The 14,723-nt window shown below is 40.4% G+C and overlaps 2 protein-coding genes across 2 annotated transcripts; both read right to left on the reverse strand.

Moving 5' to 3' along the window:
* Positions 1-474: 474 nt before the first annotated feature.
* Positions 475-5,324, reverse strand: ypel3 (yippee-like 3). Its single transcript, XM_018672799.2, has 5 exons — positions 4,952-5,324; positions 3,370-3,488; positions 3,073-3,116; positions 2,221-2,329; positions 475-1,650 (listed from the first exon to the last, which is right to left on the reverse strand). The coding sequence occupies exons 2-5, from the start codon at positions 3,484-3,486 to the stop codon at positions 1,561-1,563; spliced, it is 360 nt and encodes a 119-aa protein (XP_018528315.1). The 5' UTR covers positions 3,487-3,488; positions 4,952-5,324; the 3' UTR covers positions 475-1,560.
* Positions 5,325-6,873: 1,549 nt separating this feature from the next.
* On the reverse strand, positions 6,874-13,525 carry gdpd3a (glycerophosphodiester phosphodiesterase domain containing 3a). The gene is made up of 10 exons (XM_018672797.2): positions 13,113-13,525; positions 12,417-12,459; positions 11,425-11,560; positions 10,864-10,909; positions 10,620-10,738; positions 9,862-9,951; positions 9,597-9,730; positions 9,273-9,332; positions 8,966-9,017; positions 6,874-7,460 (listed from the first exon to the last, which is right to left on the reverse strand). Exons 1-10 carry the CDS (start codon positions 13,249-13,251, stop codon positions 7,332-7,334), a joined length of 948 nt encoding a protein of 315 aa, XP_018528313.1. The 5' UTR covers positions 13,252-13,525; the 3' UTR covers positions 6,874-7,331.
* Between the last annotated feature and the right edge of the window lie 1,198 nt (positions 13,526-14,723).

Below are 14,723 nucleotides of genomic sequence, written 5' to 3' on the forward strand. Positions count from 1 at the left end.
ATTTTTTGGAGTCAGATTTTTTATTAAAATTTTATAACAGAATTTTTTTTTTTTTTTAAAGGTATACTTAAAGTGCCCACAGCATGATCTGCTGGCTAATGGGCTCAGTCAGAGCACTCTGTTGGATTTCTCCTTCTGTGAATGAGCTCTGCTAACATGCAGGAGACATTTTAACCAAAATTAGTTCAGAGTTTCATGAACAGTTCACAACGGTTTCCTCTGGCACCATTACATCATAGGCGTCAGTAAATGCTCAGGAAAAGGAAGTTAAAATGATGCAGAAAGTCAAGTGATGTGGAAGATTATCACTTCTCTCTTTTATATTGTTTCAATACTTTGAAGAGAGACTTCCTCACTCAAGCACCTATTTTACTCTTTAGTTATTTTTGTAAATAAAGACAAGAGTGTGTTGTGGGAATCAGGGGCAGGATTACATCTACAGCAACATGTCACAGACAAACAGAACTTCACACATTACAGACACTGTATTTTAATGAAAGATCAGGTTAAAATAATACACTTTTAATGAAAGAAGCAGACATTAAAAATCACCATAAATATGCTACATAATCCTAATCACACCTTGCTCTAACATGATTGAGTAAATACAGTATATCAGTAAGGACAGCTCAGTGTTAGGTTATACACAAAACACAAAAGGATCGATCTCATCAGCATTAAGTAAAAGTGAAGATATCCCAACTGTGCAGTGGTAACTCTGGATGTGAACTCCAGACTAATGCTTCTCAACACTGTCCAGCTTAAGGCATCTCAGCACACACTGCATAGACACACACACACACACACACACACACACACACACACACACACATACTCTAAAATGTATACCTACAATCAGAAAACACTCATACTCCAAATTTAAAAATTCTCTCAAGATACTTTTGTGGGCTTTAACATTAGTAATTCAACACCACGATTGCCTCTGGGACAATATGACCAAGTGTTACTGATCTTACTAATAAAAACTTGAATTTCACTGCTAAAAAAACAAGCCCTCCCACTGCTCTAAGCATCCCCACACCCTTGCATCACTCACAAATCACCTAAACACTTTACACAGTTTGGGCCAGATAGCCTAAACTCAAGGGGAAAACCCAAATGCCTGCATCTGATGTGTAAGAAGGTCAGATTATTTGACTTGCACTGGCCTCACCCCCACAGAGCGGGGCTGTTGAGAGGTCACTGATAAGGGTTTCATCACTCGAACACGCTTAAAAATCCAACACGCACACGTGCCTGTGTGACTACATCTGCCGGTCTTTCACACACACACACAACCCCTGCACTCATTCAGTCCATGTCCCAGCACAACTAGCAATTAGGATAGAGATATCAGCAAATGTGTTGTTGTGGTCGCTGGAAAAACACGAAGAACAGAAAAAGATAAGGCATCACATGCTATTCTTGGCAAAGCCATACGAAGTGAAAAGTGTGGCACAGTGATGGCTCGAACGCGGGATGAGGAAGCTACACTGGAACCCTTTTATGTCGAGGGGATGCAACTTTTGAAAAAGTCATGAAGAAAGATGAAGATTTCCCTCAGTCCCAGCCGTTGTCCTTTATCATGTGGGACAGCTCGATGATGTACTTCCCCTCCTTGTACTTCTGACTCAGTTCAAAGGCTTGTTCCTGCAGAAGGAAGGTGTGAAAGGGTAACTAAAACAGCTAAAATCAGACTCATACCAGGGTTATGTAGTGCTCAGTACTAGTTCCATACAAGGTGGCGATAAGGTAGCATTCAAACTTGATAACTTGCTCATAACTTGATCACCTGTTTATTATTAGTTTGAAATAAAAGAATGTATAAATATACTGCTTTATTACCACACATAGCTACCTCCAACAACATCATAAAATGTGTTGAATTTATACACGTGTTCAGAAGTTATGGTGTTACTTTTGAACCTACACCATAGTTACTGTAGCTGACACGTGGCTCCTCAAAAAATTTTCTACAAAAGGTGCCATGTGCAAGAACTGTGAGCAAGGTGAGCTCTACTACCAATCTTCTGCTCACTACCATCACTCCTAACAGTGAATGAATAAAAGTGAACCTGTGCAAGACATGGCCTAATCATGTGGAATACATCTGTTTAATGCTACAAGTGGTGCCATCAATGGGTGAAATCTGATGCTAAGCTTAGCATCAGCTAAGCTTTGAATGAACACATGTGCATGTGTACATGTGTACATGCTTACATATTTCCAGCCCAGCGTGGTGTGACAGTTTTCACAGTAGATGTCGGCCACTGCATGAAGTCCTGTGAGCAGCAGCCTCTCTTCTGCAGGACCACAGCCGACGTTCACCCTGAAACCAATCACAGTGTCGTCAAACAACAGCTCTGATTCACAGTAATAATCACTCTCTTCACCATGTACCAAGAAGCAATTGGGAGCTCAGTACAATTTAGTCACTCTGCTATCAAACTAATGTTCTCAATAATCGCAAGATTGATTGCTACGTAAATTCCTATAGGGGAAAAAGACAAAAGTTCATCAAACAGTCATGGGCAGAAGGCGGGAAACCATTTAAAGGTTCAGCTGAACAGATAAAGTTCAAACTGAACAGATGCTGATGAAGTTGGATTAAGTTATTTTGACTGGGGAAGCCTTAATGCCTTCACATCTTATGGTTTGGGCCCCGAGTATTCCTGACCTACTAACCCAGGAGGAGCGTGACTAAAGTGAACTCACCCAACTTCAAGGTCCACTCTGTAGCAAATCAAATTATCTGTTGACAATGTGCAAACAAGTCTGATACTGGGAATTTGTTTTCAGGGGAGACTGGACTATTTCTTAAATAATAAACAGGGAAAACACAAGAAGATCATAGATCAGCACCAACATCTTTTTGCTCCAAGGCCACTAATCTTATCTAGAAAGATTTTATGATGATGTAGGTCAAGTTGTTTAAAACTGCATTCAATATAAGTCAATTGTAACAACTAAACTCACTTTTTACCTGTCTACAGGGAAGCCTGGATACCTATGATAAGAATAGCCACTTTTGTGCATTCAATGTGTAGAAATATTTAAAAAGAAAATACTCACACAGAGTTGAAGAGGTAGGCTCGGCCCTGACTGCCTTGAAAAGACTGAGAGACACAGAGAAAAAATGAAATTAGAGAAAAAATAAGCCCACTGGACATATGGATCACAAACAAAATATGATATTAACTGATGTCTCCAGCTTTACAGAATATTTCCAAAATGTCTTGTAAGTTTGCGATTTGTCTTTGGAAGTTTTATGTCAATACAGATTTTCCAGTTTTGCTACTTTCTAAACTATGTGAAAACTATGAGCCAACTAAAATGATCATTAACAACAAAAGGTGGCAGCGTACTGACCTTGGAGATAAGATCGTCATGGTTGGCCAGATGGGCGCGGCAGTGCACACAGCTGTAACGGCGGTGGCAGGAGTCCAGGTAGGCCTGGAATGTCTTGGCCTTTGTCAGCTTTACCATGTCTGCAAACAAGGAAGCAGGATGGTGTTTGTGGTTGTGCAGGGGTTACTGATGCAGGTATACAGGCTACAACTCCTGAGACCAACTAGTTAGCTATAAATATAGACCAATCAGGTGCTGGGCACGTTGCTTTCCTTTTATTATTTTGATCAACTTTACCCCTAACAGGGAGGAATTCCAGGACATCAGACAGACAGGTTTTCGAGCAACTTTGAAGACATCTGATAACAGCAGTACAACAGCGACAAGCTTTGTCCCAAAGTAACTTGACCTGCCCAAAGTAATGCTGGAACAATCAAAGAATTAACTGACTAGAAAATGTCCTGAAAAAAGTTTAATCTTATCAATCAATTCAGTGTTTTAACCAAGAACATACTTTATAAATATTGTTGGCTAAAGTCCAAATAACTACATACTAAGTTGACATTTTGACTTCCTAAATCAAAACAAGGTTTGATTTATTACCTCATAACTTTGATTGAAGAAGTCAAAACTCTGATTTGGGAAGTTATAATTTAAACTTTATAAAAATGTTAGGGCTGTAAAAATTAGTCCCTTATCCAATTAACAGAAAATTGCATGCCAACTATTCCAATAATCAATTGTTTATGTCATTTTTTAAACAAAAATGTCAAATATTTGTTATCTTAAATTTTAAGATTTAATGGTTTTCTGTGTCACATATGATAGTAAACTGCACATCAAAACAAATAATTTGAAGATGCCATCTTTTATTTAAAAAAGTATCTTTTAAAACAGTTTTGCTTTTGTTTTTTGACATTCTATAAACAAGGCAAAAATAGTAACCTGCAGATTAATTCATATTGAAAATAACTGTTAGTGGCGGCCATACAGAAGTCTGAATATATTTTAAACAGACTTACCATGAGCAGTTTTCCACTAAATAAAATTACACCGAATACAAATTTTCCTTTTACTTTTCTGCGCAGACATGGACTAAAATGAGAACGTTTATCCACTGTAAGTAACTATCTAATCATGCATCTGTCTTATTGGTCACTGTGCAGAGACTGGGAGTCATAAGGTCACAGTAACGTTTGTAACGAAGCATGCCATGTTTTAACTTACAAAAAGAGTTGAAACTAATGCTGGCAGATGGGTTAGGATTTTCCAGGCAGCTTGTTTCCTGGTTCTTTGCAGTTTGCACAAACAATCGTCGCTTCATTAGATGCAATCAGTTAACCCACATTCCCTTGCAAATGTCTGCTGCGACATTTCTGCCCTGTCACACACTGGTGACCGTCTGTCAGCGGTAAATGATGACACACAAGCCCAAAACGGCCTGGTGCATCTGTCAGCTACAGGAGAAATTAGCAGTGACCTAGCGTGTGTGCGTGTGTGTGTATGTTAGCTAGCCTGCTAGCTCCGCACAGTCACAACAGACGGCAGCTAACAGCAGCTCAGAGGCGCATTGCAGGATATTCCCCGGTGTCTGTCGGCTCACCTGATAATAACGAAGCTCTTCACAGTCTACGCAGCGGGCCAATGTGACTGACAACTGAAAACCATCCGCCTATGGCAGGTATGTGGTCGCGCAGGTGGGCTCGCTCCGACAACAGTCGACCACGCGTTGACCGCTCGGACAATAAAGACAAACACCGACAGCCTCCGGTTGTTGCAGCGTTTACCCGCGTCTCTTGTTTGAACCCGAACCAGCTCTCGAAAGCTCTGCGGGCCTCTTCGTTAAAACGGGAGCAGGAATCCGACAATGCTGGCAGGCTGACAGGGTAAGAGTGCGGCGGCCCCGGCGGGAGGAAAAATGTGGTTTGTTTATGAAAACACGCAGAGGAGGAAGTCTAAAGGCTGCAAAACAAATCCCCGTCGACCAATGAGAGCGTCGGAGTGACGTTTAGAATGTGGGTCAACCAATCAGAATCGACCTCACAGGAGCCCTTTATGGCTATCGGAGATGATTGTTGGTACAGTTTGATGAAGGTTGTTAGTGGGTTATCTTTTCCTGCTGCTGGGTTTAGGATAAAAGTCTCCTGTAGACTGGCAGCAAGCAACGACCTACAGACTGACAAGCAGTGGTGGCACTTAACTAAGTACGTTTATTCAGCACTGTGCTTAAGAACACAGCTAATTGATCAGCCAGTCAAAAAACAAAAAACAAAACTGCTTCTTGACATTAGACCAGATAAATATTTGTTGGTTCCCACTTCTCAAATATTTGGATTTGGTGCTTTTGTTTATCACACACCATGGCACACAGAATATCTTAACCACTGGTAAAACAAAACAAGACATGTTTTCACTATGGCATGTTGTAGGCAAACAGGCATAGTAAAAAAAAATATATATATATATATATAATAAACTGCACTTTTTGCACTCAAACATTGTGAAGGAGTCACTTTGGGCTACAACACTCTACAAGTACATTTTCCTAATTAAACACATACATTTTCAATTCAGGACATTTACTTGAAATCAAGTATTTTTACAGTGTTATCACTTCTTTTACTCAAAGGACACGAATATTTTCTCCACTGCTTGCAAAAAGATTGTGTATTAACATTTACGTGACAAGATTCAGGAAATGTTTAATATCCTTGGACAGGAAGCACAGGGAGGGGGACTGGTTGTTGTGGTTTCTTCATGCATTTGCATGTCTGACTTGTGGTTGTGCGTTTGCTTTTCTCCCTAGGGTGTGTGTGTGTATGTGTGTGTCTCATAGCCTGGGTTTTTAGAAACACTGAGGTCCAAAGTCCCCTCATACCAAAACCATCCACCTAAGGCATTTTTATTAACCTCCAAACAAAATCCCTTTATAGCTTTAAGAGAAAACGATCCCAGTATATGTAATATGTCTCTAAAGTGTCCTTAATGTCAATAATACCCCTCGATTTCTAGAAACATTACTGATGACGTGCCCTGTGTGTCCTCAGTGGTATGTCCCTGGTTGTGATGATCACAAGAACCTAATTTTCTCTACTGGGTAACTTAATTTAAACCTTTGCTCTTTGCATCTACTGTATTTAAGACCTTACCCTGATCCACTTATATTCCATGAACTCAGTCGTCACAGCAGTGAGGCACAGTGAAATGGGTCAGAAAAATACAGCCTTTGTTTCGCTGGTTGATTATCAACAGACTTTGACCGTTGCCTGGGAAAACAAGGGCACAGGTGTGGTTTACGGCACATGAAAACATTTCGCTCATATGTGTATATATAGTAAATGTGAAACTGTATTAAACACAGATGAACAACACAGCCTGGATACTATATTAACAACACTGTACTCACCTACATGGGTGCATTAGTAAATCAATAATTGTACTTTTCTTTACGTTGCTGTAGTGTGTGACCCCACATTTCTGTTCCTTTCAACTTAATATCACAAAAAAAGACCATAACAGCAAAACTGCAAGTGGAATGTCCCAGAAAATTTATGTCTTTAGTCCAGCGGTTACTCAAACCAATCAAATAATGTAAGAAAATAACATCAGACACAGTCAAAACAAAGTCACGTTTACTCTTATCATGAGAAATGGGATGTCAGGTGACATAGCCCAGCTGGTTAAATATTCACTCTAGCACTGGTAGATTTGCTGCAAAGTAAATCAATTTGCTGTTTCCTTAAACACTGGGCCGTGTCTGAGTGTGGGCAGAGGCCAAAGAGATGAACTGGTTGCAGATCACACCACAAACAAGTGATTCTATCAACAGTGAGTAAGAGTTGAGTGATAGTTTTGTTCTCACTGCGTGACGTTTAATACTTAAACCAACAGCTCTTTGACTAATCTTGTCATGGGCGAGGAAATGGGTCTCACACTTGCTGTGTTTACTTCTCTCTTATCTCTTCTTCGAATGTGCTTTGAGGTCAGTCTTGATTTGTGTTTCTGCAGAGGTAGCTTGACAGAAGAGTCGGATAGTCGCTCATCACCCCTGTGGCTCCTACTTCAAATGCAGCCTTTATGTCCTCATCTTCATTGCACACAAACAAATGCACCTGCAATTACAGACATACTGATCAACCCTACTGATCTGTCTGGGATCCTGGAGACCACAGGCCCTCTGTACCAACTCAAAAACACACTTACAATTATTTCATCACCTTGATAACTCATGACTTTTCCCTGTTCCTTTTAAGAGAATTGCTCATAAACATGATTCTGAGCTTAAGGCAAGTTTCACAACTCCACCAAACTAATTTCATAATTTCACTGCCACTCCCAAATCCTGAATACATTTATCTAGATTTCTGTCATTGGAGTTTTGCAAGTTTGTTCATAAGAGGTTGAGCAACATAACACATGAAGTGTATATATATATATATATATATATATATATATATATATTTTTTTTTTTTTTTTTTTTTTTTTCATTTCTGTATTGTGTGACCTTCATGAGATGTGTAGGCCTAGTGTGCAGCAAACAGAGAGGTTACCACTTCAGTACTTTTCTACAGATTGGGTCAGAAGAAAAGAAAAACTACATTTTCTGGGAAAACTGACTGGTTTTATTATTATTACTTTGGCCTGTGGGACCACAAACAATGAAGAAATAAAGATGATCTCACCTAAACACAAGGATTAAAGTTAAAATCACAAAGTGCGCTGTTTCCTTCTCATCTTTGGTGTCATTTTGAGCTACAGTATATACGTAGCTTGAGCATCAAGAAAACTAAACTGAGAGAGAAGCAGCTTTCTCAGATTTAATTGACAAAACAGAGCAGCCATCAAGATAAAGTAAGACCCTGGAGCATCCTGGAGCAGTTGTTTCAGACTCCAGTGTAGATATATAACAGATATATTATGATGGCATGACACTGATATAGTGCAGTAATGTATCAGTGCCATAGCAGCAGCTGTGTGATATTCTTCAGTGTTAATGTACATAATTGAACAGTGGATTTATGCACTTATTTTGCACTTTATCTGTTAATGCACGATGGATTCCTTCCTGCTGAACAAAAAGCAGTTTTCTATTTTAGGCTAATGCTTACTTCTTCAGTTACACTGATGTCATGATGTATTATAAATGATGTTCTTGCAATATATCACATACTGCTGACTCATGACAAACACATCCTCATGCAACCCCCCTTTTTTTTTTTTTAAGTTGCCCTGTTTTTCCCACCTCTACAAACAGCACTTCACTACTCTCTCCTGGAGTGTGAAGCTTTTCTTAGCCACTGCTTCAGAATTATTCACAAATGTTCAAATGCGCTGAGGCCCTCAGCTGCTGACAAAGCTACAGCATATGACTTCAATTGTTTTCATGCTCAAACTATTCAGTGACCACTCATGGGCTGACGATGGGGGTGAGCTCATCCCAGCAGAGATTACTCACATCAGGACAGAGGTGATGCATCAGAGACACTCACAGAGGCTGAATGAGCTCAACTGTTTATCTTAGCTGAAATACTGAGGTATAGATAGATAGATAGATAGATAGATAGATAGATAGATAGATAGATAGATAGATAGATAGATAGATAGATAGGTTTCATACCTGTATTCCACGGGCTGCAAGGTGTTCAAAAAGACTCTTCCTCATAGTTACTCTGAAATGACAGAAAAAATCAATATATATATATAAACTACAGTAATACACAGATTTTAATCTTCCTGCAAGTCATTCTGCTTAATTTTACCCCAAGATGTTGTATTTCTCTATAGAGGCATTACTCTGCAGTCACACTTTTATTTTTTCCTGAAAATGTTTGTCAGTGTCTCCCTCTTATCACTTTAGATTTCAAAAACCAAAACAAATCTTATGTAAGAAAGGCTGCAGAGGTTCTTATAAAACCATGACTCACTTTTCAATCAGAAAGATGACCAGCCTGTTCCTCAGGATGCGCTTCTCAGGAATGAACATCCTTCAGCAGCACAAAGACAGACAGAGAGAAACAATAGACACATCTGCACTGTGATATATTTATCTTACACCAGAGGTTAGAGAGGAAAAATCTGAGTGGACTGAACCAGACATAAAGACAACTGTGGTATAGTCCAAGCTTGAGGGTTAATTATCTCCCTGCTCTTTATGAACAGATTACCAGATTTAACAGTGAAAAGCTTATTGCATGTAATGACACACACATGGACTTGACATGTGATGATACACATGCATGCAGCCGCACCTGTTGAAGATGCGCGGCAGGTAGAACTGCAGTAAACTCTCTCCCAGCGGCACAAAGGGCAGCAGGCCGCTGTAGAAGAGAAGCAGGAGCAGCAGTCCTCGATTCACAGTGAAACTGTACGGCATGGAGCCGTTCTGTGAAGCAGCAGAGATAACAGAGACAGAGAGAGAGGGTGAGAGAGGCTGAGTGCCAACACTAACTGTGTTGAACTAAAATGAGATGTTGTCTGTGAAGAAGCTTTGTCTCCCCCAAGTGGCTCATGTACCGTTCTGCAACATTCCCTCATGATGTTGGAGTTGACCGAGGCCCAGACAGTGATCTCCTCCCTGTTGTAACGTCTCACCAGGTCAGACACCTACAGAAGGGGGGGGTGGTCACAGATTAAATAGATGATGAGATATGAGAGTGAATCCATTTGGTTCAAATCACAGCAAACGTGAAACAAGACAAAGGCAATATACTTAATACCTGAGGTGGACAAAATCTATTTTAAAAAAATATTATAAAAGTAACATGTCCAAACTAACCCACTCCTTATCAGACAGGAAAAAAAAGACAAATGACGTCTGAAATTTATCATCATCAGTGATAATCTTGACATTTAACCTGATAGTTGCTAGGCACCAACAAACACTTCTGTGACACACCTTAATTAAATACTACATATCTTCAGCCTCTGAAAGTCAGTATTATCCAGGGCTTGAACACTGAAACTGTAACATGATTTGATTCAACACACTGCGCCCATGCTGTTCTTTTTGGGGGGGGTGTTACTCATTTTATGGGATAATTATAGGTAGATTTGTTTTTTTTTACTTACCATGTTTTTATCTATTTACTTTGAAGAATGCTACATAGTGTCTTGATTTTCTTTACTCACAAAATGCTCTTTAAAATCAAAAGTTGTATCAGTTTCAGTGAAAGTGGAGGTTTTTGCAAAGTGCAGGGGAAAGTTCTTTCATATCCTTTGAGTAAGTTCTGAGACGGCGCTGTGGTTATTTTATTTTTTTAGATGTACTGTACCTTGTCTATCAGCTGCTGGTTGTTCTCTTTGATCTCAATGCTGACAGGCATTTTGGGGAACTTCCTGAACACGTCCTCCAGCAGAGCAAACTTCCTGTCTGCACCACTGCTGTAACGACCTGGAGGGTGGGAGGGACAAAAAGGAAGGTTGCATCATGTGCATGGACACACTAACACCTTCTGACCTACTTCTACATTAAGACGCTTTTTATTGAGAATTTAGAGAATGAGAGGAGGAACTCACCTGCATAAAATGTTACCTCCAGTCTCTCCTTATACAAAGGCAAATCCTAAAAGTGTTGAAAAACAGATATATAGAGTCATGAAAAGTTAGATTATCATGACTGTGATTACCTTGAAAAGAATTAGCACAGATCTTGGCATCGTCTTACGTAAACACTCAGAAACCAGCTATATCTCTGAGAAAAAACACAGATGCAGATTACTGTTAACAGAAAGGATCTGAATCTCTTCAGCAAACACAGAGGTAGAATAAAATAGTTTTTATCTAGTGCAGTTACCAGATAGCTTTGAAATCCTGTTTGGGTTGCATACACTATTTTGCATTAAACTGAAGCAGGAATGTAGAGCAGTACACACCATGTAAATGTAACTATTGCGTTTGAACATAGGATTAGAAAATCATCCTGTTTTTTGTGACAAATCCCCTCAATGTGGCAGGCTAAAAACAAAGTGACCCAGAAACCATCACTTGGAAACACTGTTTTGGCCCAAGGGGGCCAGGACTGCTGTCTCAGTATGACCTTTGTCCTGACTAACAGTCCTGTGAGAACTGTCCTCACACCTGTAGATTGAGTGAGGACACGGTGACATCATGTCCGGTCTGCCTCAGCAGATTCTCGTCATGTGACACCACCACGTGTCCGTCATGTGTCAAGTGGCAGTCCAGCTCCAGCATGTGTGTGCCCTGCTCCACCGCGCTGGAGACAGAAGTACAGATGGAGAAAAGTTAAATAAATGAGAATGTAGACATTGAGAATGTAGACTTGTTTTACTTCTGTTCCACTTTTATCCTACTGAAGCTAGCATGCTAACAAGCTAGCCCTGTCCCGACAATAGCGAGTCACTGTAGCATCCAGTTTGTCCTCAGTCCAACATGAGAGAGAGAGAGTGAAGAAGTAGGGCTGCCCAGATGATGTATTGTAACCTCTTCTAATTGTAATGATGGGTGAAGCTCCTGCTGAGTAAATAGCTGTTAATGCTTGTGCTAGCTATGTAGCCTAGCAAAAAGTTACATATAGCACCTTTAACCAATCCCTTAAAATGCTGGACAACAAACGAGAAAGGATTGCACAGTGTTGCAACATATGTGTTATTCTTTCATTAGGCTCAAATCTATTTTGGCACAGTATTAAATTATCACATTATATTATTAAATGATTTTCAGGCTGCCCTGACACCCAGCAACATGGATATCTTTAATACTAGGATTTACATTTTAGCAGTTTTGTCAACTTGTCTGATGAAACAGACGACAAGAAGAAGCCTAAAACCTCTCATATGGGACAGTTCATTAGACAGTACCCAAGGGCATGCATGTGGAGAGATGCTGAATGTATGAACACAGGAAATCACTGAACAAATCATTTTTAAAATCACACATTAGACAGTTAAACCAGGCTGGATAATCACTTAATATCTACTTCATCAGACAGAAAAGATAACATCAGGGAAAACCGGACTGTGCTCAGTTCGTTTTTCTGTTACAACTGAGCACAATCTTCTCTCACAGCTGCTCTGAGCAGCAGCAGCTCACCTCTCCACTTTGGTACTCACTTTGTGAACGCCTCCATGGTGCTTTCTATCCTCTCTCCACATCCTGAAAACAAACAGAGGAGTCAGGGTTGATGGAGGCAGCAGAGGTGGGCCACGGTGAGTCAGTCAGGGACTCCGGGAATACAGAAAATACACACATTCGAAAGATAAAGATTTTTTAGCATTTTGTTTTTAATATAATCAGTTTTCAAACTGTAGTCATATTATTAAAAACATCCATGTATTTCCAGACAGATATGTGGAAGAAGAACAACACTGAACCACTGAAATAGTCCTACTCTTCCACATTAAGATATTTGTATGATCTTTTTAACATGCTTCTTGTAGTATTGTGTTTAAAGTTAGTGGAAGAATATTTTAAAGAAGTATTTTTCACCTTCATCTCCACATCATAATCATCATAATTTGTGTAACTATCAGAAACATACAGGAATGCTTTTGTCTTGATTCTTTAACCCACAGGGCAACAGTGTGCAGCACTGTTAAACGAATGAGCCTTCAAAATGTGGAAAGTTGACACAAAAATACTTAAATAGTCATCATCCTTGCACCTATATCTCCTTCACTACTCCCCAGTCAGTCAGTAAGCCTTCCTGACACACCGACTATTGACTGACATCCAGCTGTTTGTACTGCACAAGACATGATCAGATTATGGATTCCCTCTTCCTGGCAGATCGCCAGTCCCCACCTTACCTCCTCTGTGTGAGATGTGTCTGCAGTAAAAGGCTGTACGTTTCTTCCTGTGGAGAATGTGTGGGTTCTTCAGCAGGTAGAAGGAGGTGAGGGTGTATCCCCCCAACGCTGGGAGGATGAAATACAAAAAACTGCTCATCCTTCCCTAAAAAAACATCCAGTGAGCCCCCGATAGAGCCTCTGCACGATCTCCCCTAGTGTGTTGGAGTTGCGTGACCGAGCCCAAAACAACCTGTCTTTGTGCTTCCACTGACAAGTGAACAGATCCAGAAGTTTGACTGAAGACAACCTGCCCCCTGTCTTCTCTGAAAGGTAAGAAAAAACTGGACAGACTGGTAAGACCGAGGAAGTGTGTTCCACTAATATTTCGTCACACAGGAATAGAGTAAGTCTCCCTCTTACTCACTCACTGAAACCTGCAGAGCTGTAAAAATCAGTTAATGAAGCACCAGCTTATAACCCAGAGCTCACCTCACCTTTCTCCCCCTCTCTCTCTCCCACTGGCCTCTCCCCTGCCTGTGGCAATACTATGTCACTCTCTTTAAACTGCTTTTGTTCAGCAGGAACCTGTCGCTGTGTGTGTGTATTATACCTGCACGTGTGCCAACACTTTTCTAGGAATTCTTTTATTCTGCTTCATTGTTGAGAGCAATGCATTCATGATACAGAACTTATATAACACTAAATTAACCCCCCAAGTGCTGTGAAGAAAGGCAGTTGTCATCATGTACTGTATTCTCCTTTGCAGATTTAAGAATAGACAAAAATAAGCATAGATCTGAAACAAGCTGGGAGTGCTGCAGGCTTCTTGACCTGGGTATATTTGACAAAGGGGATGTGATAGCGTGTGGAGACATGTAAACTCAACTCAGCCCCACATGGCCAGAAATATGAAAACAACTGTGTGTCTGGAGTCACACATGCTCACTATACATACAGTACAAAGTCAGCAGAGTGTTGTACTGCATTGTTTAGTCTCAATAACAAAGCTGGAATGTGACAATGGTGCAACAGGCTGAGCCCACTCTCAGATGTTACGGGCCTGGTTTTCACCAGAAAAGAGAAATGTATTCACTGCAGTGCAATGAGACTTTCTAGCATTTTCTCACATTCTTTTTTGACCTTTTGACATGTAAAGGATGCATACATCCCGGTCATTTTGAAAACCAGATCACGTTCAGTGCTGTGTACTTTTCTGTCATCCCTGTTTTTTTAATCTTAAGAGCTGACACGGTTGCTGTTATTTCAGTCACAACCAAATGTCAGGGATTGAGGGAGAAGCCGTGCTGAGACATGTTAGAAAAGAGAGATGGGAAGGCCGTGCAGCAGGAAGAGTGAGTGGTGAGATTCCACACAGTGATATGAGCATTCCCAGCACTCCCAGGTGTAAAGTTTACCTCTGGGGACAGTCTGACAGAGATACTGCAGACTGGTCTGTAGCGTTAGGCCAGGCTTAGTTTTGCTCTTAGATTAGGCCCATCCAAGTCAGACAGTCAAAAATTAGGATGGATTTATTTAAAAAGTTATCAAGGCTACTCCCAGTGTAACTTAAAAATAAGAGCCATGTTTCCATGGTAACTATCAGTGACACACCACAAAATGACAAGAGGA

Source organism: Lates calcarifer, linkage group LG11 (genome assembly GCF_001640805.2).
Source record: "Lates calcarifer isolate ASB-BC8 linkage group LG11, TLL_Latcal_v3, whole genome shotgun sequence".
In the NCBI taxonomy this organism is placed as follows: domain Eukaryota; kingdom Metazoa; phylum Chordata; class Actinopteri; family Centropomidae; genus Lates; species Lates calcarifer.